Source organism: Bubalus bubalis, chromosome 8 (genome assembly GCF_019923935.1).
Source record: "Bubalus bubalis isolate 160015118507 breed Murrah chromosome 8, NDDB_SH_1, whole genome shotgun sequence".
NCBI lineage: Eukaryota > Metazoa > Chordata > Mammalia > Artiodactyla > Bovidae > Bubalus > Bubalus bubalis.
In genome coordinates, this window is record NC_059164.1 from 15,216,596 (window position 1) to 15,243,034 (window position 26,439).

Here is a 26,439-nt window from a genome sequence, read left to right on the forward strand (position 1 = left end):
AATAGCAACAGTTTGCAGATTGACAGCCAACCTGCCGACCACACTTTGCTCTAAGAAGGGAAATGATAATTGTGACCACCAATTATGGATGCAGAGTGTGTGCCAAAATGTCTTGATGTTATTGCTAATCCCCACAACAGCCTTGCATGGCATATATGTCTCCATTCATCACAAGGAAAATGAGGCTCAAACAGATTAAGCAGCTTGTTGATGACCACAGTCTTGAGTCTGTTAGACACCCAAGTCCGTGTTCTTCCTCAACCACCCAGAGCTGCACAGGGCATGCTGCCACCGTCTGCAAGTTACTCTTCACTAACCTGACACCTCTGCCTGGGGTCCTGCCTGGTATATTGCTGGCATCTGCAGCAGGCAAGAAGGGGGTACAATTTTTAGATCCAACTATGCCTCTATTCAGAAGCAATCTGTCCTCTCTCCTCATCATATTGTGAGTCAGCCTGACCCAGGAAAAACTGAGCTTTCCCTGAAAACAAGCTGAACATTTATTTCTCAATGCAAATGGAAAATCACTCTTGAAGAATCAAGTAGAAAGCACTTAATTTATTGTTGTGGAGTAAAATGAGTGGAAATAAATATGAGTGGAAATAAATATGAGTGGAAATAAAATGAGCCAACCACCAAAATATAAAACAGAAAAGTACTGTAAATATGCTCAAAATTCTTTTGGCTAAAACTCACTTTCCATTTGTCCAGGCAGATTTGTTAGCTATAGGGTCCTGAGAGGCAGCATTGGTTTGGGGGTTGATTCCCATCAATGAAAATGTTGTACTCATGTTATTTGCCTCTGCAAAGGCATTTTCTCCTTTGGTGGGCTCAGTAATCCATGTGGAATGGTCACAGTTACAAAGTTCCTGAGAGCAAGCACTTCAGAAAACTCTGAACAGATTAGCTCTGTTCCCAGCCTCCAATTTCTGATGCCACTTCTCCTGGTGAAATTCTGGCTTGAATGTGGATAGTTCAGGGTCCTTTTGCTCTGACATCTTGTGTTTTCCAAACAAGGGCCCCTCCAGTAAACATTATTCTCCAGAAGTTTAAGTGAATCTTTTAAATATATATATATATATATATATATATATATACACACAGAGAGTTTCCTGGTGTTGATAATTAACATATTGTATAAATCAAGATGGCACCATGGAGAATTTTCTTCGGCTCTATATATTTAGGACAACTTAGTTAGTGTTGCTCACTCAGTCATGTCTGACTCTTTCTGACCCCATGAACTGTAACCTGCCAGATTCCTCTGTCCATGGGATTCTCCAGGCGTGAATACTGGAGTGGGTTGCCAGTTCCTATTCCAGGGGATCTTCCCAACCCAGGTATCCAACCCACATTTCTTGCACCTCCTGCATTGGCAGACAGGTTCTTTACTATCTGAGCCGCCAGGGAAGTCCATTTGGCACAATTATTTACAGTCATGAAACTTTCTTAACTTTCCCATACTTTCATTTGTTCCCTGTCTCTTCATAATAGAACCATATATTTATAGACCAGCTAATAATTTACAGTACATTTTCACATCCATTATTCTATTTCACTTTCCAATCACCCTGTAAATTGTTTGTTAGTTGTAAGCCATGCCTGACTCTTTTGAGACCCCATGGACTGTAGCCTACCAGACTCTTCTGTCCATGGGATTTCCCAGGCAATAATAGTGGAGCAGGTTGCCATGTCCTTCTCCAGGGGATCTTCCTGACCCAGGAATCGAACCCACATCCCCTGCATTGGCAGGTGGATATTTTTTACCACTGAACCACCGAAAACACCTGATAAATTAAGGAGGCTTGCATTGATCCAGTTCTATACAGATGAAAAAACAGGCATTCTAAGACATTGAGTTGTTCATGTTCTTATGGCCAAGTACAGAATCATGGCATTTCTCACACTCTTCCCCTTTAAGGCCTAACATCTCCAGTTTAAGAATATATTTATTTGCTCATATGTAGGTTTAACTCTAATGTTTACAAGGGCCCTGGGGCAAGAGTGCAAGCAGAGGCCCACACACCACGTATCTAAGTAGCTGAAAGTTACACGTCAAGCTAATAAACTAGTACTGTTCTAACTTCCTTTCTTGGCAAATAAACCTACAAAAGGAGTGAAAAGTTAAAGGAGTTTTGGAATTCCTCAGAGGTCCACGTGGGAGACCTTTGCCCATGACCTACAGCCCAGCTCCCACTGCACTTCCCATCTTCAGCCCCTTCCACAGCAAAAGAAGCTATGTGTGTGTGTCTGTGAAGGTGCCCGAAGCAGCATAACAAAGCCTCCTCCATGGGCCCTCCTGTCCCAGCAAAGCTTCCATTTGGTTTCCCTCAGGGCTAGGAAGACGATGGACATGGGGAACAGGTTTGTGTGAGCCTTTAAAGTGGGCTCAGGCCATTTGGCAGGGTCTTCTAGGGTGTTAGTTACCCAGAGTATGATCCGGGAGGAGGGGGCAAGGGCCTCTCACCCTGCAGACTCCTGGCTCCGTCACTAGTGAGGAGGTTGGAGGGGACCCAGAACAGGACCCTGTAACGCAGGCCTTGGACTTCTCTGGTGACTCAGATGGTAAAGAATCTGCCTGCAATGTGGGCATCCAGGTTTGATCCTTGGATCGGCAAGATCCCCTGGCTACCCACTCTAGTATCCTTGCCTGGAGAATTCCTTGGACAAAGGAGCCTGGTGGGCTGTAGTCATGGGGTCGCAGAGAGTCAGACACGACTGAGCGACTAACACTTTCACTGCCCAGGTCTGAGGGTTTTAAGACAGAATGAATGATAGCGACATGTTCTGATTTTAAATAGCTTATCTGACAAGGTGAGCATATAATAATAGCAGCATAAACTTAGGAATGAACAACTGCTGCTGCTGCTAAGTCACTTCAGTCGTGTCTGACTCTGTGCGACCCCATAAATGGCAGCCCACCAGGCTCCCACATCCCTGGGATTCTCCAGGCAAGAACACTGGAGTGGGTTGCCATTTCCTTCTCCAATGCATGAAAGTGAAAAGTGAAAGTGAAGTCGCTCAGTCGTGTCTGACTCTGTGTGACCCCATAGATGGCAGCCCACCAGGCTCCTCCGTCCATGGGATTTTCCATGCAAGAGTACTGGAGTGGGGGTGCCATTGCCTTCTCCAATGAACAACTGAACACTCTCAAAGATTCCTGAACTCCAGTCTAACACATTCATTTCTTTTAAATCAGTTTGATGTCATAATTAGGAGATCCAACCAGTCTATTCTGAAGGAGATCAGCCCTGGGATTTCTTTGGAAGGAATGATGCTAAAGCTGAAACTCCAGTACTTTGGCCACCTCATGCGAAGAATTGACTCATTGGAAAAGACTGATGCTGGGAGGGATTGGGGGCAGGAGGAGAAGGGGATGACAGAGGATGAGATGGCTGGATGGCATCACTGACTCGATGGACAAGAGTTTGGGTGAACTCTGGGAGTTGGTGATGGACAGGGAGGCCTGGCGTGCTGCGATTCATGGGGTCGCAAAGAGTCGGACACGACTGAGTGACTGAATTGAACTGAACTGAACTGATGTCATAATTTGTAATTTCCAAATAATCATAAAATAATCTAACAACTCATAACCTTTATCAAATTCACTCCTCCTGCAGGCTCTACCTAGATGATTGACTAAATGAAATAAGTAGCTCTTTACTGCTTAAGCAGGATGATCCATCCTCTTTCCCCCAGTAGACGGTCTTATGTCTACGTTTCATAAGGAGCTAAGTGCCAAGGGACCAGCCTAATTGTAGTATTGCTGGATCCTGTTGTACATAGAAACTTTTGGGCTGGATACTTGTGATGCATGGCTGTAAAAGCCAGGATTCTCTATTGAAAACAATTCATATTTACAGGGCTAAGAGAGACTGGATTCTGATCTCAGGAATCTTGGGCCACCTTCCATTCTTTATAGCATATACCCATATCTTAAGTTCTATTATTATTTTATGTTAACAGAGTTAAAAATGTAACTAGGAATTTGAGAATCCAGACTTCCAAAAATAAGGGAAAATAACTTTTATTAAGTATAGAAATGGGCTTCCCTAGTAGCACAGACAATAAAGTATCTGCCTGCAATACAGGAGTCCTGGGTTCAATGCCTGGGTTGGGAAGATCCCCTGGAGAAGGAAATGGCAACTCATTCCAGTATTCTTGCCTGGAGAATCCCATGAACAGAGGAGCCTGGTGGGCTACAGTTCATGGGGTCGCAAAGAGTCCAACACAACTAAGCAACTAACACACATACACGAATATATAAATACAGTTATGTTTCTGTTTTTCTTTATGAAATTTTATTTGTTGTTACCAACTTACCTTCTCACCCTTGTACCCAGGGATTCCCTAATTAAAAAAGAAAGTAGAATATGATATTAAAAGGCATAGTTGGAGGAAGTATCTGATATTTTTCATTTATAAAGTATAACAAAGCACATTTGTACAGTCTTGGAAAGTAAGACCAGGTAAAGATAAATAAGCTCGTTCACTTATCTTTGCTCTTAGGGAATGTGCATATAGTAGAGGGAAGAGAAGAACCTATGTTTCCTTTTATTATAGTCTATTCTTAGGTCCACATATTTTTTTCAAACCCAATTTCTTACCCTTTCGCCCAGAGCTAAAGGAAAGACTATACACTGAAACTCACTGTAGCAGTGACAACCTGTAACAGCCCTTTCAAAATTGTTATATTGACTTTTGAACTATGAACTCTCACAGCTGAGGATGTTCCATGGAGACTGTTAGAAAATTTGGCTTTGGAAACGAGCTGAGATAATGACCTTTAAAATCCCTGTAAATATTTATATCCATTCAGGTCCTCCTTTCAAATTCGGTCTCGAATATAGAACATCACAGAAATGAATAGTTCCTTTGTCAACCCTGGTGAGACAGTGGCCTTTAAGTTACTATATTTTATCCCGTGCTAAATAAGGGGCCGGCGATTCTGCAGCTCTTGTGTGTCACTCTTGGGAACCCTGCACAGCCTTCTCTGTTGTGTCACTGCCCACAGTCCTTTAAGTAACACGACGCTGAATTTTAACCTGATTGGGAAATTACCAGCTTTAAGCAACACCAAGTCTTTAATTGGATCAAGTGTCTTTTTCACACAACTATAGTTTCCAAGTATAAAAATAGAATTGTAAGGCATATTTTTAAGTGAGCTGGAGAAACCAGTGGAATAAACAAGACGTAAGTGTAGTTACATGCGAGTCCGAGTACAAAATTTTGTTGTGCAGGACTTTTTTACAAAAGATAAAAAGGAAAACTTTAGGAAACAAATAACACTTCTCTCCAAATGTGCAGTCACTGAGAAATTGAAGAGTAAAACTAGTAAAAAGAAGGAAATGTTATGGTACAATTTAATCCATGTTGGAAACGCTTATTCACGTAAATGGTTTAAGGTGTAGTATAGTGCTTAAAGTTAAAGGCCACAGTTAAACTGGTGTTCTTTATAAAAACAATTCATGTTTGCAGCACTAAAAAATGGCTGGACTTCCCATCTCAGGAATCTTGAGTGATCTGCATCCCTTCTAACCCACCATCATATTTAAAATCCTGTCATCATTTTATGTTCAGAGAGGTGAGATTGTATTTAGGAAGGAGCCAGTACACTTTACAAAAATAAAGGAATATTATTTTTTATAGTATAATCTTTTTCCTGTTTTATTTTCTTGTTTTTTTATTTTTGTTTTTGTTTTTGTTTTTATTTTTAAACCTGAAACACTGTATTAGTTTTGCCAAACATCAAAACAAATCCACCACAGATTGTTTGTTTTCTTTTTAGTTTTTTCCCTGAAATCTCTGGTTTTACTTGCTAGTTTTAAAATACTCAAATTTAAGACAGTCAACACTCTGCTCATTGGTCTCTGCAAAATTTGTTTCTGACTTTCCTATTTCTATTAATGGTACCATCATATTTCAAATCAGACAGAAATCAAAAGTTTATTATCATCTTTTCTCTCTACTTGCCCCTTCCATGCTTTTAATCCAACCAATTAAAATTCTCCAACAGCTTCCAGGACACTTAGTTTCATACAGAGCTTATTGTTTTTTGGTAATTACACCTATGTGTATAATCAATGTTGTTTTGTTTTTTCTGGCCACACCATAGGAACTTTTCTTGGCCAGGGATCGAACCCATGCCTCATGCAATGGAAGCGCAGAGTCTCCACCCCTGGACCTTCAGGTGGGCCCCAGGGCCCTTAGTTACAAATCAAGGCCCATGTGATCCAGCCCCTGCCTACCTCACAGCCTCATCTCCTACCCTGACTCTCCCTCAAGCTCTGGCTCTCTTGCCATTTCCTGGGCCCCCCAAGCTTCTTCTGCCTCAGTGCCTTTGTACTTACTGCTCTTTCTGCCTAGGAACCCACGTGACCTTGTTTTGTATTTTCATCACCAACCCGACAGACATGAGTTTGAGCACGCCCTGGGAGCTGGTGATGGACAGGGAGGCCTGGTGTGCCGCAGTCCATGTGGTCACAAAGAGTCTGACGTGACTAAGTGACTGAACTGAACCTTCTCACTGACTGGAATTCTTATTCACTGATTCACCTATTGATCGCCTCCTGCTGCGTGAACACTTCATGAAGCATGATCTCTCTACCTTGCTCACCTCCATTTCCCCCTCACCCAGTATAGGGCCCAGCACATAGCAAGCGCTCAGTAAATCTTGCTGAGCTGCTGAGCTAGAGTTAGTCACCACATCCCCACATTTCTGCACCTTCGTGGTTCTCACAATGTTCCCCTCCTTTCTGTTTTGTCGTCACCGTAGCTCAGTTCTGTCCAATATAACGTGAGCCACATATGTCTTTTTCAGTTCCTTCATAGCCACTTCAAATATCTAAGAATTAACAGGTGAAATTAATTTTTAATAATATGTTTTATGTCTCCTAACAGGTCAAAATTCTGTCATTTTAACACATGATCAATATTAAAAAATTATCAGTGAGATATTTTCTGTCTTTTTTTTGATACTGAGTCATCAAAATTCAGTGTGCAGTTCGTTCCGCCAGCACACCTCCCCTCCGGCTTGCCTGTCTTGACCACCGGTTGAGAAACATGGCCGGAGACTCACATTGGCCAGAGCAGCTCTAGCTAATTACTGTCCCTGTTACTTCTCATGCAGCCTGTAGCAACAAACCTCTTCAAAGTACACGCTCTACTTATCCCCACTTCAGTTTTGCTTTCAGAGCCAGGCCCAATTAATCTTCTAAAACCACAGCTCTGGGGCCGTGTGCCTCATCTAAATCTCACGGGGAGTCCATCACCCAGCAAAGCCCAGCCTTCCAGGCATCAGGGGCCACCCACTCGGCCCCTCAGGCTGCGTCTGCCAGCACTCCTCTTGAGGCCCCATTTCGCCATTCCTCGCTCGTTGCCCTCCCCCTGGTTGCTGCTCACAGCGCTCTCCAGCTGCAATGCCTGCCCCTCCACCTCCCAGTCTGTTTTGATCTGACCTGGTCCTTTCCTTTTCACTCGTGAGGGCTCGTCCCATAGAACCCACCCTGACAGCTCTGGTCTTCTCTGAATGCCCATTTATACATAATATTTGACACATGAAATTTTTACAATGTTTTGACATTCTGCTTCATATTATAGCTGTTTTACCTCTCCTCTGAGATAATGGATTTTCCTGAAAATAAGTACTTTGTCTTAATTTTATTTTCACTAACAGTATGTTTTATACATAGAACATACCTAAAATAAAGTCTTTCCTGAATGAATAACACAAATTTCTGAAGAAATTTCCATTGAGCTTATCAAGCTTTCTATCAGATTTCCCATGACATTGATTACAAACGCCAAGAGAAGTGTTTTTTAAACCTCTGGGTCTGAGTCCTGGGCTTTTTCATCCAAGGGGATAAGCTGAGAGAGAAACATAATACAGCTTCCTTTTAAGTTCCTGTATACCTCTCTGCTATTTGCTACACCACTGCAGTTCTCCAGGAAAATGCAAAAGAAGAAATGTATAGTAATTATTTCTCAGTCGTTCAGTCTCTGACATCATCTAATTTTAAGGATGATAAATCAACTAGAATGATCTCTTCTTTTGCCTGTAGAATTGGATTTACAAAACCATAGTTGGGATGATGTAATTCTTAGGCTCCCCGGATCTTTAAATTAATCTTTTTATTTTTTATAAAAAGCACAAGAAGCAAAGCAAAATATTTTTCTCATTGGAGCCTTTCACAAATCTCAACTTGAGCATCAAGGGGCGTCATGTGGTGGAGCACTCTGTCCCATCCTCACCCCTTTTGGATAGAGTATTTCTCCTCACATTGCAGCTTCTGCGATCATAATCTGTCTGATTGCCTGTCTGAGCCATCCAGAGCACAGGTAGACATAAATCATTTTTGCACTTGCACTGCAGGGGTCAAAATGATCCATTACCGAATCTTAGCATCCTGGGATTACTTTCTTAGGAAGGCATTTCAGTCATGTACATACCCCTGGGCCTCTTTCTCCAGGTTCCCCTTTTTGAGCATCACCCTGTGACAAGAAAAAATTCAGTCAAAATTCCACCACCCTGCAGAGCAAGTGATTGCTCAATAAAATGCACTCTTCAGAATTCCCAGATTAATAGGTCAACCCAATGGGGAAAGTATCTTTGACCTTGACCACTGACTGACATTCTCCCCATGCAGTCAGGGAAGAAAACAGCAATTCAGATAGCCTTTGCCCTTTGAAGTGAAGCCAGACTATAGGGTGCAGAATGCAGGTATGTTTTCACAGCTCAGGCCGAGATTCTCATGCTAGTTTAACAACACGGCCGTTGTTTCTCAAATAGACCATTGTACCCTCTCTCGGAGCCAGCCACTCTGGCTTTTCTCCAAGGGGCTTTGGAATGTTTTCCAAAATGTCCTGAAGAGTGATTGCTTGATTTCAGCAAGACTTAGGAAAATATATTATGTGGCACACAATTACAAGCCAAATAAATGAAATGGTCACAAAGACTTACAACAGGTATTTAACAAAACAAAAAAGAAGACGTGATGGCATTAATTCAGATCCGTAGAAAGTGGGAGAGTGTAGGGGTGTGAGTGTGTGTGTGTGTGTTGTAAAGCCACCCAAGAATACTTTATGTTCCCTCTCTTTGGCAAGCAGGCAATTGGCAAAAATGCTCTCATGCATCTAACTTATTATATGTTTCATTAACGCCCTAAACCTATTCTCAGAAATGGAGTTATTGGGATTAAAATTTTGAACATTTGAATGCTTCTTACGTAGTCCCTAATTGCTTCCCAAAATGTTTGTGTTTGTGCCAAGTTACCCTTGCAATGAAGAAGAAAGTAGTTTCACCACCATATTGCTAGTTATTATTGTTTTATTACTGCTATGTTAGTTACTTTAAGAAACTTTTTAAAATTTAAAATACGGAAAAAAACCAATATGAACTAGATATGAGCTATGTGAACTTCCCTCCACCCCCACCTCCAAAACACCCCAAGAGCCTTGGAGTCCAAAGTTTCTAAAATGTGAATAATTAGTATTAAAGGGCACCTCATTGTCAGTCTTTAAATTTCATCCATTATCCAGTGAAATTAGACATTTTTCTATTTCTTTATTCACTAGATTTTTTTCCTCTCTTGAAAACTGTTTGTGTCTTTTGACCATTTAATTATTCATTTCTCACCTATTTTATAAAGTCGTTATGCATTACAGCAGGGCTTCCCAGGTGGTGCTTGTGGTAAAGAATCCTCCTGCCAATGCAGGAGACTAAGAGACACGGGTTCGATTCCTGGGTCAGGAAGATCCCCTAGAGAAGGAAATGACAACCCACTCCAGTATTCTTGCCTGGAGAATCCTATGAACAGAGGAGCCTGGTAGGCTACAGTTCACAGGGTCATAAAGAGTCAGACACACCTGAAATGACTTAGGACATCAGACGGATGCATCGTAGCAATTACATCAATGTCCATTGTATTTGACATAAACATTTCCATACATGTCTTCCTCTTTATTTTAATTATTGTTTTTCATTGAATACAATTTTTCTTTACATTTTCACATGGTTACATTTGCTAATCCATCTCCTATGATTCCTTCTGTTCTCTTGAAAGACCATCCCAACAATGATATAATTTTTTAAATCAAAGATTTTCTTTTTTGGATGGCACACAAAGAAAAGAATTAAGGAATTCATAAAGGAGTTTTAATTCTTAAAACTCAAGTGCCAACAGCAATGTGTTTTGGAATATGTATTAGTGATTCATGAAACATTGTAGTACTCAATTTAGACCGCCATTATTTAAGAATGAGTTTCTCTTTATTCAACTCCCTAGGTTTCCTGTATTGACTGAAATGGCCATATGCTTCTCTGAATTTGTAAATACAAGTTTATACAAGCCAGACAGATAATGCAGGAGGCAAACAGCCTGTATTCTTCACAGGAATCATCAGATTTTTTTGGCATTTGCTTAAAATACAATGCTTTGTTTCCTCAATTTTTGTTCTTTAAGTAGAACTAGAAGGAGATACATTGGTTTAAAGAAAAGCTGTTTAGTCATTTACCGGGTTTCCTTTTGGTCCTCGCTCACCTTTGATACCTGGGTTTCCATGTGTACCCTGAAGGCAAAGGGGAAAAAGATTATATGCAACAGACAGTCTATTAGTTTCCTACACCTTACAGTAATTTATCAGCTTCATCCCATAAAATGAGAGAGGATTATAAAAACAAAACTTTGCCTACCAAGCAGAGATTCAACTCTGCTTTCCCAAACTATACACCAGGAAGATGACAGTCTCGAACAGGCAGATTCTCTAGATTTGCTCAAAAAAAAGATAATGTCTCTCTCTCCTTGATATCCAAGGGAGAGTTTCAAAAGATAGGATAAGAGAGTTCTTCAGTTTTGTTCCAGAAAGGCTTTTTATTTTCCTATTCTCAAATCACCAAAAATCTCACTCTTCTGTGAACGGGTTTTAGGAACACTCAATAAATGCTAAATGACATAGTTCTGTGGCTGTGGACTGACAGGGTACAGTCTAGAGGGTTCCAAAGAGTCAGACACGGCTGAATGACTATGCATACATGTACACATATGGCTATCCCTATAAAAACATGGTACAGTGATCTCTTCCAACAATAAAGCGACTGAAATTGTCAGATTAGCTTAGCAATCATTAAGTTTTCTATTTATTTCTATTTATTTCTGTTTATTCTAAAACATAATTGAATATCCCAAGCAAACCTTTCCTGCCCATTTCTTGGTGTAACAAGTATAATCTAAGACTGCACAGGAAGGAGAAGTTAAACCTCTGCTCTGACCAAAATCAGATTCTACTGACTGCCACATTTTCGTGTGATATATCTAGTGTGTATTTTGAAGAAAAAAATTAAGACATTCTTCCTTTCTGATGCCTTGATGGGTAGAATGATTTGAAAATGTATAGGTTTTGGACCCAGGACTCAGAAGAAAATGTGTCCGAGTCTAAGAAATTCACTGTGCACATTTCCCTCCTTGCCACCAAATGCAAGCATCAGTTCAAAAACATTATTCATGCATTTTTGTGAAATGTCTCCTCTGGGCTCTTGACCTCTAAGGCTTGAAATCACAGAAGAAAATGAGAAACTGAAGGAGCGTCATGGAGGTGTCTAAAAGCACGTGTTAGAGGAGTGTCTAGCATCTCCAGTCATTGTGATGAAGTTTCCAGCACCTTCCCAGAATAGACATGGCACGTGCCAGGTATTAGGGCAGAACATAAGGGAAGCACGCACATCTTTGGGGATTATCATTTCAAGTGCTGAACCATGTTAGCAAATCCTGCCATTTATCTCCAGTTGCCACGTGGGGTCTTCCATTTCACACAATTCACTAACAGCCAGAGCTCCCTACCAGGCTTCCTCCCCACTAGGCATTTTTGGGGTTGCACTTGGTTCTGGAGCAGTCACTTGTTTGTAGTTGGAAGTGGGATGAAGCTTTGCCTAGCTCACCAAGGACCTATATGAACCCTTTCTCTATATTTTCACTTCAGTACTGAGAAATTCTGGCTCCAATTGTCGCAGCAGAAGAGATGCTAAAATATCCTTTGTGGGAAGAACATCTGATTTTAAGGCAAATCTGCCCTCAGTTCAGGTCAGTTAAATCCCAAGCTAATTTCTTAGCACAGAATGTATCCCTTTAGGAATAAAAGAAAGACACAACATTTCCGTTTTTGCTGCAATTTGCTTTTCAACAGCACAAAGTAGCCCAGTGTTTTCAGAATAGAGTATCATGGCTAGGACTTCCTGAGCTGACCCTAAGTTCAAAGCAGAAATATACTCACCGGAGGCCCTGGATCGCCGGGATCCCCCTTCTCACATTCACAAATCTTACGTTCACACTAAATCAACAATGAAACACAGCGTTAACACATGGTGAAATATAGTATATTAAATCTCATTCAACACATAATGAAATGGAGCACTCCCTTGAAGAAACTTTACCTTGAAAATTTATGGAGCTTTTGCTCTCCCTATAAAATTCTTCTAAGAAAACTCTGAGCTAGGAAGAGCCAGCTAATAAAGTATTAAATGTTGGCATGGTTAAATAAAATAGACCTCCATTAAAAATGGATGTATTAATATATAACATCTACTCATCAGTTAAAATGAGAAAACAAATATTTTCAGTGGACTTTTGGAATTTCTGCTGTTTTTCTTCTATATAACACATCCAGGCTCAATAATATACAAATATCAAATACTGCTTTACTCAACAAAGGAAAAATTTTGATTTAAACCGTATTTTATCAATTCTGAAATGCATCTTTTTTCTTATTTTCACATCTTTGAAATCAAAAGAAGTATTCTATGAGTCAGGCTTGACCAGGGTGAAACTGGTGTTTTCTGCACATGCCCTTCCGCTCTTCCAGAATGAGATGGAAGAAAACTCTAAAGGCACAATCAGAGCACTGGAAGAAATGCTGTATCACCTATACTTTTTGTGGCACAGGGGCCGGTATTGTGTGCAAAAGCCAGGGCAGCAATGACTCTGAGACAGAAAGTGATTCAGAAGATTTCGACTTTGAATGCAAAGAAGTTGCAGAAATAACCAATTTCATTTGCTTATATTTTCTCTCTTAAGTATGCACAAAAGTGATACAGGATTTAAAAATCTATATCTAAGTACATCTAAAAGGACTCTTGCCTTAAGTACAAAATTAAAAATTGTGATTCATAAGAAGGCACTGTATCATATTTTAATTGGCAGAGAGCTTTTTTAAAATCTCTCTAAATGGCACAGAAAATAGTGATGTATCTGACCATGTATGATTCAGTGAAGCATGGTTCTCTACAAGCTTTGGTTGGCTTCTAAGTATTTTATGTGATATTACTTATAAGTGTCCTCATGTTAAAGAAGCAATTTCTCGAACTAAGTTCAGATGTTCTAAACCCTCTACCCAGAAACATACGTCCAGTACAGCAGTCCTCAGCAAGCTGATGGTCATGAATTGTGCTGAGTACTGTCCAACCAATATTGGCCAGCTTCCTTCGCCACTTGGTCTGGTGGCCACCATCAAGGAGGAGAATGAGCTTAGTCAGTCATCAGGCAGCAGGGGTGACTCTGAGCCCTGTCCATTAGCCAGGAACACTACTTCATCCTGGCCAACTCAAGGCATACTAGAGTGGAGGACCCTCATGAGCGATGGGTATTGAGACACAGTTAGGATGAAGGAATCAGTATCAAAGTAAGCAAAACTGTATCATGTGCATTATCGCTGATTTCTAAAACCACTGTCTAAAATCATTTAAATATTTCCTACTTTTTCTAAAATTTCCAACCTGCAGTGGATATGGCAACATAAAAGAAATCAAGTGGCTGCCTCAAAATAGAGCAGCTCATTTTAAAAAAGGATTTTTATTTAGTCACACCTTACCTTCTAATGTGAATTATAATGCTGATTTGATTATGTGAGCATTTTGGAGTAATTCATAGTAATCAAAGCATGTGGTGCTTACCTTCTTTTCAAATAAGATGTCCTAGGAGGGAAAAAAGAATGAAACATTAACTCAATTCATGATTCTGCTTCCAGCTTCTTATTAGCCTTAATTATTCCCAATGGGATATGCAATTTCCAAGAAGAATAGCAATTCAGCCTTTTTAACCTTGTAAAAGCAATAAAGCCCCAGCCAACCACCCAAGGAGCGCTCTGAGCCATATACTAATAGAAGACATGTAGGATACTAACATTCATTAAAAACAATTTTTTTCTGGAAACGTCATCCTATTGCATCCCATGTTTTCTCTCTTCCTTTTTATCAGCTCTAGAATCTCCATAGTTTGGCTACAAGCTCAATCAGCCATAATGAGAATTTTCTTTTATTTACAAAGACTTAGGTAGAATATGTAATTGTGTATTTTCTCTATTTTTCTATCCCTATGTGCTGTGCTGTGCTTAGTTGCTCAGTCGTGTCCAACTCTTTACAACCCCCAAGGACTGTAACCCACCAGGCTCCTCTGTACATGGGATTCTCCAGGTAAGAATACTGGAGTAGGTTGCCATGCCCTCCTCCAGGGGATCTTCCCAACCCAGGGATCAAACCCACATCTCCCACATTGCAGGCAGATCGGATTCTTTAACATCTAAGCCACCAGGGAAGACTGAGAATACTGGAGTATGTAGCCTATCCCTTCTCCAAGGATCTTCCCGACCCAGGAATCGAACAGGGTTGTTCTGCATTGCAGGCGTATTCTTTACCATCTGAGCTATCAGGGAAGCTATTTTATCCCTATACAGATGTGCATTTATTGTTTAGCATTAGAACATAAATTTTAGGGTGATAACTTCATGAAATATTAATGAGCCTTAGAAGTCAGTGTGGTCCGGTGGCTCATTCTGTCATAAAGAAACTTGAGACATGGTGCTGTGGCTTGCCCAAGGTCACACTCTTGGGCTGAGCTACCTGACCAAGTTCAGCACTATTTCCTACTTAACCACACAGAGATGAATTAGCCAGAATATTTTTCAAAACGACTTTCAATTCATAAGTTTAGAGAAATTTGCAATGTGGTTTTTGTCAGACCTTTAGGCCTCACTCCTCCACTCCAGTTCAGTGGGGTATTATTACCTGAAAAGAAGATCATGTCTGAATCAGTGGACACAAGCTATGTTTACAGATAGAATCATTACTCTCTGAAGGTAGAATTTATGTGTCAAATTAATGCCTTATGACTGAATCTGAGGGGTAGCTCACACATGATAAAATAGAAAACGGAAGCAAAAGCACCAGAGTATTTGTTGTAAGTTGTTAAAAATAAAGAATGTGATGAGGAAGCTAAAGATAAGTCAGAGTTGTACCTGTACAGAAGACTCTGCATCCTGTTAGTTTTGTTTTTACTCTACGTTTATTTTGATACAAATGAATTGTTTAGAGAAGGTATAGCAACTTGCTTTAAGTAGTTCTGGTGATTTAATCACAGAAAAATTTAGACTAGGAATTAAGTGTCATCTAGGATTTTCATCCTGTTTCCACCATTATCTAGCCACCTGACCGTGGGCAAGTCATATCATCCCTCCAGTTCCTTTTCCACGTCTATAAAACAAAGATGCTTGACCCCGTGGTCTTGGGAGCGGTCCAACTCTGGCCACAGACCCTACCTACCAAAATCAGCATCTCAACTATGCTCTCTTTCTCTTGCCCTACCCCAGTGATTTTAAATTACTAGGCAAAGTAAACCCAGGCTGAAAGCAGATGAGATACTTGTGTCTTTAAGAACTAGTAGGTCATGTGGAGATCCAAGCAGTCCATTCTAAAGGAGATCACTCCTGGGTGTTCTTTGGAAGGACTGATGCTAAAGCTGAAACTCCAATACTTTGGCCACCTCTTGCGAAGAGTTGATTCATTGGAAAAGACTCTGATGCTGGGAGGGATTGAGGGCAGGAGGAGAAGGGGACAACAGAGGATGAGATGGCTGGATGGCATCACCGACTCGATGGAAAGGAGTTTGGGTGAATTCCAGGAGTTGGTGTTGGACAGGGAGGCCTGGCGTGCTGCAATTCATGGGGTCGCAAAGAGTCGGACCCGACTGAGCTACTGAACTGAACTGAACTGAACTGAGGTCATGTGGACAATGGAAACTCAGCTAAACTGACAATTTTAGTGGAAAACAGCATTACCCTCTCCAGAATATTTGGCTGTGCCTAGAAAGTTGAAATTTACATGCTTTATCTCTAGGCTGCCCAGGACAAGTCCTGGCTTCCACCTGTGATCCTGACATACTTTCCAGACACACCCTAGAGAAATTCTTGTGTAGTTCAGCATTCATTGTTTTTTAATAGTGAAAAATTTGAAATAAAATATCCATCAATAACATACTGGATCAATAAGCAAAATACCACTCAGCAGTTCAAATAAATGTATTGAATTTATATATTTTAACAGAGAAATTTCCTAAAAAGTTGAATGAAAAAGAAAGTTGAAGATGAATGCTTAGAACATGATCCAAATTGTGAAAATATTTAAAATATACATCAGAAACTTGGTGTCGTCTGAGAGGGAGAGAAGGAAAAGAAATCTGAAAGAGAGGCAATAAAGCAACTAATAATTCAAGTCAGATTGTAAAATTTGAAAATAGCTACTGAAATAAAGAAAAATTCAAAGTGTCCCTTTATCACCTTTTTATACTAAGCAATGTCCTTATCGATTTTAAACTCATGAATTTAGCCGCTAGCGTGGCAGATGTGTAATTTTACACTTTTTTCGCTTTTCCTTTGAAAATTCAATTTCTGCTTTGCCACATTACCCTTTAAATGTATGTGCCACGAGGCTTAAAAGCGATAACAATGCAACTAATTATTTTTGGAACTCATTGGCTTTTGTGTTTGCTTGTTTTTATATTTCTATGGAAACAAAAATGGACCCAAACTGCACAATAGATAAGACTGTTTCAAACAAGAACAAGGCTGCATTCCCTAAGGACACTTGGAGTCCATAAACCCCAGTGATAGAGAAATACCGCACAGCAAGCTGCGTGGGAAGGAGAGCCCAGACTTGGCGGACAGAGAAGGAGGAATAGGATGGTTGTTTGGAAATGGTTGGCCTTCTGGATGATTTTGAATAAAGGAATGCAAAGGACCAACTCATTAGTGGAATGTTGTTCTACATGTCAAAGTTGATAAGGAAAAAAGGCATAAAGACCAATGTGGGCAATCAGACAAAGGTTGCACTGAGGAGGGACATTTTAAAAAAGTGGACAGAGCTGGAGGCCTGGAGAGTAGTAAGGCATTTTGCTTAAGCAGAGAGGCAGGCCATGTGGAGAACAGTTGGGAGACCATGGTCAAAGCCAGAGGGAAGGGCGTGTTCAGTGAAAGTCTGGGTGGATACTGTGATTTAAATTAAAAAGTATAAATAGAGAAAGGACCTCATCAGAGCAAAAGGAAGGGGCATTTTATTAACAGAGTCAGAGTTTTATGATGGTAGATATGTGGAGAAAAAAGAAGTCTAGACTGGAATTGCCAGTTTTCTGAGTGACCATGAGGTCAGTGCTCTGAGATGCAAACAGAGAAAATGTGAGGAAGGTGCCAAAGTTACCAGCATGACAGCAAATGGGGTGAGAGTAAGGAGTTTAGTAGGCAAGGATTACAAATCCCATGACAAAAATAATGTTTCCAACTTGATATAGCAGAAGAAGGGCCATTATCAAATCTCAGAGAACAGAAATAAAGCTCCAAACAGAGGAGCCCTTGAAAAACTGGGAAGTGGACCATCCTAATAAATCAATGAAGCCTAGGATTCTAAAGATGATACAGAAATGATGAAGTTGATCCCTTCTTGCTCTGTCAGGGAGAAGATGCACTAAATTAATGTTTTTCTTCAGTTCAGTTCAGTTCAGTCGCTCAGTCGTGTCCAACTCTTTGAGACCCCATGAATTGCAGCACACCAGGCCTCCCTGTCCATCACCAACTCCCGGAGTTCACTCAGACTCACGTCCATCGAGTCAGTGATGCCATCCAGCCATCTCATCCTCTGCCGTCTCCTTCTCCTCCTGCCCCCAATCCCTCCCAGTGTCAGAGTATTTTCCAATGAGTCAACTCTCTCATGAGGTGGCCAAAGTACTGGAGTTTCAGCTTTAGCATCATTCCTTCCAAGGAAATCCCAGGGCTGATCTCCTTTAGAATGGACTGGTTGGGTCTCCTTGCAGTCCAAGGGACTCTCAAGTGTCTTCTCCAGCACCACAGTTCAAAGGCATCAATTCTTCGGCTCTCACCTTTCTTCACAGTCCAACTCTCACATCTATACATGGCCACTGGAAAAACCATAGCCTTGACTAGACGGACCTTTGTTGGCAAAGTAATATCTCTGCTTTTCAATATGCTATCTAGGTTGGTCATAACTTTTCTAATGTTTTTCTAGTACTCTCCAAATAAAGAGACCAATTTGTTACAATTGTTATTCCCATAAAGACTTTGTTAAAAAGTTTAATATCAAAGGTAATAAAGATTTTTTTTTAATATCCACATACTCTCTCATGCTCTTTTAAAGGACAAAGTAATATATCCAGAAGGTTGGTTTGAATGTGTTTCTTTAGGGTTCAGTACTGTTCTGTAAATCAATAAAACAGAAACATGAATATTTTCTTTTTGGAATCATCAGGTCTCTCTTGGGTAATTTAGAACTAAAAATTGTTTTCAGGGGTTCTAACATGGTACTCCCTGATAGAGTGCCAAGGAACATGCAATGATTCCTTGATTTGTCTGGACTCCTGCAAAATCTATTCACTGTGTACACTCCTGTCCATAAATTCAACTAAAGTCTACTCTGCAATGAAAAGCATAAACTGACAATACCAAAAACCACCCAGATGAATTTCAGAATCATTACACTGGGAGTATGAACCTGACACATGATGTGAGCTTGTTTATATAAAATTCTAGATGTACACTAATTTAGGTTGACAAGTCAGGTCTGTAGTATCTCAGGCACAAGAAATGCATGTATTGCAAAGAGGCATAAGGAAACTTTTAGAGATGATGGAAATGTTCCGTATCCTATTTGTGTTGGTGGTTTCACGGGTGAATACATCTAGAAAAACTCGCGGAATTTTCACTTTAAGTAGATGAAGTTTTGTACTTAATACATAAGTTAACTAATTTTTTTAAGTCAACTTCATGATTATTTCAAAATAAAAAGTTTAAAAAATTGAACTACAGATGTAATAGAAACAGATTAGATAAGGACTTTTTCAAATAGTCTGAGCAGAAGTCCAGTTTTGCTTCCTAGACAGTGGCCATTTGAAACATTGATACTTAGTATATATCTCTTTGAAAACCCCGATAAGCTGTTTGGATCCTGCAATTTGTTTGGAAAGCGGCACCTCCTTCTAAGAAATGGCTTGTTCACAGAGCTTCCATCTGAACAAACAAGCCGAAACCAGAGGATGCTACGGAAGAGCAGAGTCATTAGGATGCTTGGTCATTTTTCGGTTTCCCCAGAAACAGTTTTGCTTCGGATGTACTGCCAAGAGCCTGCACTCTCAGTTGGGCAGGAATTCTTAGCTAGGGTGTATCTGGAGGGAGTATGAACCTCCTGAGCTGACACATCTGGCCAAACAAGGAGCTGCCTGTCCTGTGTCTTCTCCAGGCAGCAGCAGGTGACTCATTATCACAACCCCAGGGTTCTTTCCTGCACATGCTGGAAACTTCTGTCTCATTCAGTGGTGAGGACTCAAATTAGGCACAGGCAGGGCTCGGCAGTTAGCCTGACCCCCCTGCACGTTCCCTTTCCTGCAGAAGAGATGCTCACGTAAGCACTCACCCCAGGTACCTGGGGCTGAGCCCATCGTCCGAGGTCCAGGCAGAACTGCCCCCTCATCTTCCCTTAATGCCCACGTTTCAAAAGGCTAAAAGCAGCAGTAGATTTTGGAGGAGGGATGTTTCTTAACTGTTTCAAGGAATTTTTGCTTGAGAAAACCTTAAAATTATTCTCTTCTCTCCCAGTGTAACTTTACAGGGTCAAGCATGCAGACTCTGGGGTCTTTGCCTGGCCTTAAATTTTCAACTATAAAATGGATATAATAAGAGTACCTACATCATAAGATTGTTGTAAACATTGAATAAAATAAAATATATAAAGCCCTCAGAGCAATGCCTAATATACAGCACTCAAGACATAATCACTATGATTTAAGTAAGAAAAACTCAGCATCTCGTGCTAAAAGCACCTGAGAGTAACAAAATCAAAGTAATGTTGGGAAAAAGAATTGAGAGAAGGGACAAAAGGAGCAAGACAATCTCTGAAAGAGGGCCTGAGCTTTTTTCAATCCATAGAGGAGAGCCATATGAAGTACTCAGGACCTAAAGGACACATCAGCCTAGCCCTCTTGTCAAGAATTTTTTTTTAAATCAGTATTTTTAAGCAAATTAATTTTTGACAGTTAACAAATCAACGGCCTTATCTCCAGGAGTTCCTCCTTGAGGAATGTGGTGAAGAGGAATTTTGTTTTGATTGCTTTGCCTTGTGTTCTCCCTAGCAGCGAGGAAGGGTTCTTACAACCAATAAAGAAAAGCAGTGATACCGCCAATCGTGACTTAAAATTAGATGACCTTGTTAACACCTAAGAAGCAAGGAGATAAATTTTCAAAATGGAAGTCTGTGGCCTTCACTTGAGCATACTATGGCAAATGGTGAGTCAAAGGGTCAAAAAATATTTCTGCACAAGTGGAACGGGAAAAAAAGAACTTAAGACAAATATGGCAGATTGCAATTTGACCACAAGTCGAATACAAGTCAGCAGTGTTCACTGAGCCCACGATGCACAAACAGGAGTCCCAGATGGATGATCGGAAATGAATCCTTCCAAAATCTTCAGCATTGGCTGATAGTAAAGTTAGGAATGCAATTACGGAGAATTAGCCTGGTACCTCCCCGGTTTATGTGGTGCAAACTGTCAAGAATGTAGAGACACATCAGCAAGATTCTTCTTTCCATTTCAAAGGTAGATTTTTTTTCCCTTTCATCTTTTTGACCTATTATCCTTTCAGAATTTGTGAACAAATTATCAGCATTATAATAAGAAATGTATATAAAATCAACACATTAAGTACCTACCAGGCGATCCTGAATTTTGTCGACAAGGGTTGAATCATTCAACAGGAGAATGGGTACACTGGGTAAATCCCCAGATATCAAACGCAGTTTGGTTTCATTGACTACAGCAGAAAGTCCAATGGTGATAAATAATATTCCTGCAGTTCTGGCATCTTCAGAAATACTTTGAACATCTGGATTCTTTGGATGGTCAATGCCATCCATCATCAGCACAGTCACTTTCACGCCATCCTTACGCCCTTCTCTCTTAAGTAGCCTCGTGGCATTGGCAATGGCATAATAAGAGAAAGTACCTTGCCCAATGAAATTCATAGACTTGACCCTCTGTTTAAAAGTCTGTAGATCCTTCCAGGAGGAAAAAGGTGGATCAATTTGGACAGAGCTGCTAAACTGAAGGGCTGCCAGTTTGATGTCATATTTCAAGGAGCCAACTGGGGTCAACTGAAATATCTTGTCACTCAAGCTACCCACAAAATCTTTTTGTTTGTCAAAGAGAAAAATTTTGGAACTTTCAGAGCTGTCCACAACGAAGACAAGATCTATGAAGCACGTGGAGTCTGAAATAGAGCAAATTGGTTAGGCAGCATCCTTGTCCCCACTTGTAAAACAACTTTGCACAAGGAAAGCCCTGAGGCGTGTGGCCTGAATAGCTGATCTCCAAGAGAAGGAAGTAAAAAAGAGTTATGTAAAGTTTAAAAATAAAATTAAAAAAAAAATTAAAAAAAAAAAAAAAGAGAGGCACCTTGGAGATCGGGCTGACATTGTGAATAACTCTATCTCTTTCCAAGTCTTCAAATTCTTTTCCTCTTCTAAAATCATGCAGATCAAAAGCAAACAAAATACCATATATTCTGAGCATCTTCCCAAGGTAAAACTTACTTAAAGTGAGAGAAAAAGAAAGTACACTGTAGTTTAAAAATTCAACAAACACTAGACAAAGTTGTCTAGAAGTAAATAATACTCTGCCTCATTCTCAGATTATGGGACATATTGGTGAGGCCCCATCTTGTTTGGGTACAATTTTTTTTTTTAACATTTTTTAAATCAAAGGAGAAAAGGATTGGATGGATCGTATTGCAGCCGTGCTGAGGGACAAAGAAACCTAATAGTGAGAACTGAAGGTTGAATCCTAGCTCTGTGACTTGCTAGTTAATTTGCCTGCAGCCTCAAGCATGCCACTTCACCTTCTGGGCCTCAGTTTCTTTATCTATGCGAGTGGCAGCCTCTGTTGTGCCCATTTAAGTATGCTGTATAAGTACCCATACAAGTATGCTCTGTAAGTATGTAAGATGCCTTATGATCATATCAAAATAGAGTATCACATATATACATAAATATGTAGTTTGCTGTTTATACCAAGTGCTATTTGGAAAAATTCATATTAGGGTTTTAAGAAACTAAAACTAACAAAGATAAAACATTTTTTTACCCTGGAGATTTTTCCTTGCAAGTAAATTGGTCTTTGAGCCTTTCTTTCTTTGTCCATATATTGCTTGACTCATAAAAGCTGGCAAAAGCAGGAGATACAGGACAAAATGTCTGTTCCACATTATGATGGATGGTGAAAAATCATCCGCCGTGTAGCACCTTTAATTTAAAAAATCAGTTATAAACACTTTAATAAGATATAGAGTTTGCTATTTTTAATTTCAAGCCCGTAAAATTGAAAGCTGGCATGTGGAAAGAGAAAAGGGTTTTTCATTCATATTTATGGAGAATTATTCACATGGAGATTTTTAAAGTTTCTAATCTAAATAAATCATGGCGACACAACCAAATATCTATTAATGAATGTTTTTGTATATTCAAAGAATTACATCCAAGTAGTCTGAATTTCCCATTATATTATGGGGAGCAGGAGAGGGGAGAGCTATTTCAAAACATTTCAGTCCCACTCTATATGATGGTTGTGTTTCAATCACAGGGTCTGTTTGACATATCCACATTCTCCAAGGTAGTATCAGATTGCTACAAGGTTGTTTTATCCATTTTCACTATAACTAACTCCTGACCATGCCAATTTTTTACAGGGTTGTAGAGAGCCACCACGATTTCAGTCTTAATATTACATGCACAATTTCAGTGAGTTCAGGGGTCGTCAAAAATTGAATTGCCCTTCTGTTTCCACAGAACCCCATTTTCTACATTTACTTTGTTAACTTCATCTCCACTGGAGTTTCAAGCTGTCCAACAGCTGCATATCCAGTCAGTCAAAAGAATATAAGAGCAAAAAAAAAAAAAAGAAACAGATTTGCTAAGTGTTAGCTGGAAGAACTACTGGACAGATATAGGACTTGAAATCAGGAAGCGATCCCCTCTGAAAGGCCCTGTGAAACTATTTTCCTGGATAGATTAAAATATAATCTTGTATTTAAATCTTCAGCAATTTTCAGCACTCAGTAAGCCCAGCTATGTACCAAATGCCTTTAAAAGCCACAGACTTCCCTGGCAAAAGAAGACTCATGTGTGGCTAGCTCATTATACCTGAGAATGGAAGTAAGAAGGCTTATTTTGAACCCCATGTTTTGCATGATTTGGAAATGCTTGCCAGCTTGAAGTGTATAGACTTTAGAAGTTCTGGAAAAAGAATCATGCTTTCCTTCTTTGGCACCTTGCCTTCAGGGAATGGTAAACTGGGAAATCATGAGCATGATTTTTTCCAGACTCTCAATAGGCGGGGGAGGTGGCGGGTGGAAATACATGCTAAGGCAGTAAGGAATGAGATGGGAGACTGACTTCTTCATACATGCCAGATGGAGAAGCCCCAATGAGAAGCAAAGCTATCAGATTGGGGGTGAATCGGTAGAGGGCTCCATGTCATAGTCTGCTCCTCAAATAGCCTTGACTAGCAGGAAGCTTACTAAGCTGACTTTGTATCAGGATGACCAAGTGTGTGTGCTATGGGTGCTTAGTCGCTCAGTCATGTCCAACTCTTTGTGACCTCATGGACTGTAGCCCGCCAGGCTCCTCTGCCCATGGAATTCTCCAGGCAAGAATACTGGAGTAGGTTGACATTCCCTTCTCCAGGGGATCTTCCTAACCCAGGGGTCAAAATCATGTCTCCTGTATTGCAGGCAGATTCTTTACTGTCTGAGCCACCAGGGAAGCCCCATCTCTCTTGGCATTTGCCTCAAATGCAATTGACCAAATGTTAACTGCTCTTCAGACCAGGTATACTAAGATTTGGAGACAACTAGGTATTAAAACGAGAAGGCAATGGCACCCCACTCCAGTACTCTTGCCTGGAAAATCCCATGGACAGAGGAGCCTGGTAGGCTGCAGTCCATGGGGTCGCTAAGAGTCGGATAGGACTGAGCGACTTCACTTTCACTTTTCACTTTCACGCATTGGAGAAGGAAATGGCAACCCACTCCAGTACTCTTGCCTGGAGAATCCCAGGGACGGCGGAGCCTGGTGGGCTGCTGTTTATGGGGTCACACAGGGTTAGACACGACTGAAGCGACTTAGCAGCAGCAGCAGCAGGTATTAAAAGGGACTTCCCTGGTAGCTCAGATGGTAAAGAATCTGCCTGTAATGCAGGAGACCCCGGTTCAATCCTTGCATCAGGAAGATCGCCTGGAGAAGAGAATGGCTACCCACTCCTGCATTCTTGCCTGGAGAATCCCACAGACAGAGGAGCCTGGTGAGCTCCAGTCAATGGGATCGCAAAAGGTCAGACATGACGGAGTGACTAACACTTTCACATTTTCACATTCAAAGCTGTGTAGCAAAACGCAGCCGCTGTTACATTTTCAGAGGGGGAAGAGGTATAACATCATGTCCCTGGTATCACATATGACTTCTTTCTTTGTTGACCCTTGTACTTAAAGAAGTTCTCAGAAGTTCTGGAAATAAGAGACTGAAAATTTAATTTCATTGAGAACAAGAGAGATTTTACAAGCTTGTAGCTTGTAGATCAAGACAACTTTTCAAAAGCCTAAAGAAGGGGATTCCCATGCAGGATCTTGAGATGAAAACCACTATTTCTCTTATTTGCAGGCCTCATTATGGGCTTCGGAAATGCTGGCTTTAAATAGATATCTTTCCCCTAGGCACTTGCTCAGTTTGTTGACGTGTAATTATGAATTCATAACTGAAGACTTATATATATATATAGTGTTCCCTAACACAACTGATTCATTAGCAATAATCACAATATCTCATACTTACTACTATTTGTTCTGACATTTTTTATCTAGTTCTCCAAAACCAAAGTCATGCTGTTGCTTTCCGATATTAGCCAGAGGACACCCTTACACTTTCTCTAGTTTTTCAGTTCTACTATCATCCTGAAATCTCTTATTAGTTTAATATCTTAAAAGCCCACTCATTTTGGATCTTTTTTGTCATGCTTTATTTTGCCTCAGTTTTTAATACTTCCCACCTTTCTCTCATTTAGATGATATATACAAACAAAATAGGTTTCAGGGGAAAAGAGTCATTAGTTAAATAAAGGAAATATAAACCTCTGTGCTTACTACAGTTTGCATTTCATAAATGCAGAAACAATTGTTACCTTTAATCGAATGCCATAGTTTTGGCTTTTTTGTGTGAAATTTATCTGGGGTAAATATCAGGATCAATAAATCCAACAGAACTTATATTTTATGACTTTTTACAAATAACATTATTTTTCAGCAAAGTTTACTAATTTTACTCACAATGTTTGCATCTCATTTGTTTTGCCATGAAGATAAAGTGATCAGATACTTTATCCAAATCACTAAACTTACCATGTTATAAAGCATTCTGCAGTGACTACTGAGTCATAAAAACGAGTCCAAATTAAGAAAAAGATGTCCCAAAAGATATTAACAGTATAACAATGCTACATAGTAGGCTATAAATTAAAAATCAATTTTAAAATAGCTTTAAAATTTACATTTCAACATTTTAACACTTATTATTTCCCTGATAATATAATTAAAGTAATAACCAAGGATAAAAAAAATCTGATAAGCTTTCTTCACATAATAAATACGTAAACTGTTTAGTCTTCCACAGTTCCTAGATGTCTGAACTAGTTTCGCGTGATTAAAACAAAACAGTCATGTCTTACCTTATAAAGTTTATCAAACAGGAATTAAAGACTGGCTAAGCAAGTGCCAACAGCAGGGACCATTGCTGAGGATGGAGCTGACTATTTGATATTGTTCTGTTCTGTGGGAAATAAAAATTGTCTTTCCCTTTAGATCTTTTGTAATTCTCTACTCATGTTTTTTAGACTAAATTAAAGCAAGAGTGGCTAGGCATTTGGCCAGGGTGCAAGATCTGGGTGGGATCAGTGAGTAATTTAAAGGAGCAGTGCCTTTCATAATAAGTCTGTGCTTTCCAGGCTGCTGTAAAAATAACTTGGGCAGATTTCCTACAGTTTAGACATTTATTGACAGCCTGCCTTTGTTTGTCAGGCC

General features: G+C 40.1%; 1 protein-coding gene across 2 annotated transcripts in view; it reads right to left on the reverse strand.

Moving 5' to 3' along the window:
- The window catches only part of COL28A1 (collagen type XXVIII alpha 1 chain), a 180,625-nt gene extending 154,392 nt beyond the window's left edge, over positions 1-26,233 (reverse strand). The window contains exons 1-8 of one of the 2 annotated variants that reach the window (XM_006074585.4): positions 26,088-26,233; positions 22,458-22,615; positions 21,029-21,585; positions 13,940-13,960; positions 12,265-12,321; positions 10,513-10,566; positions 8,449-8,490; positions 4,324-4,350 (exon numbers count right to left, since the gene is read on the reverse strand). In XM_006074585.4, the coding sequence (XP_006074647.1) occupies positions 4,324-4,350; positions 8,449-8,490; positions 10,513-10,566; positions 12,265-12,321; positions 13,940-13,960; positions 21,029-21,585; positions 22,458-22,578 (879 nt within the window). In that variant the 5' untranslated portion in view covers positions 22,579-22,615; positions 26,088-26,233. Of the gene's footprint in view, positions 1-4,323; positions 4,351-8,448; positions 8,491-10,512; positions 10,567-12,264; positions 12,322-13,939; positions 13,961-21,028; positions 21,586-22,457; positions 22,616-26,087 lie in introns of those variants that run through there. The other variant, XM_044946475.2, reaches the window with a different exon arrangement.
- Between the last annotated feature and the right edge of the window lie 206 nt (positions 26,234-26,439).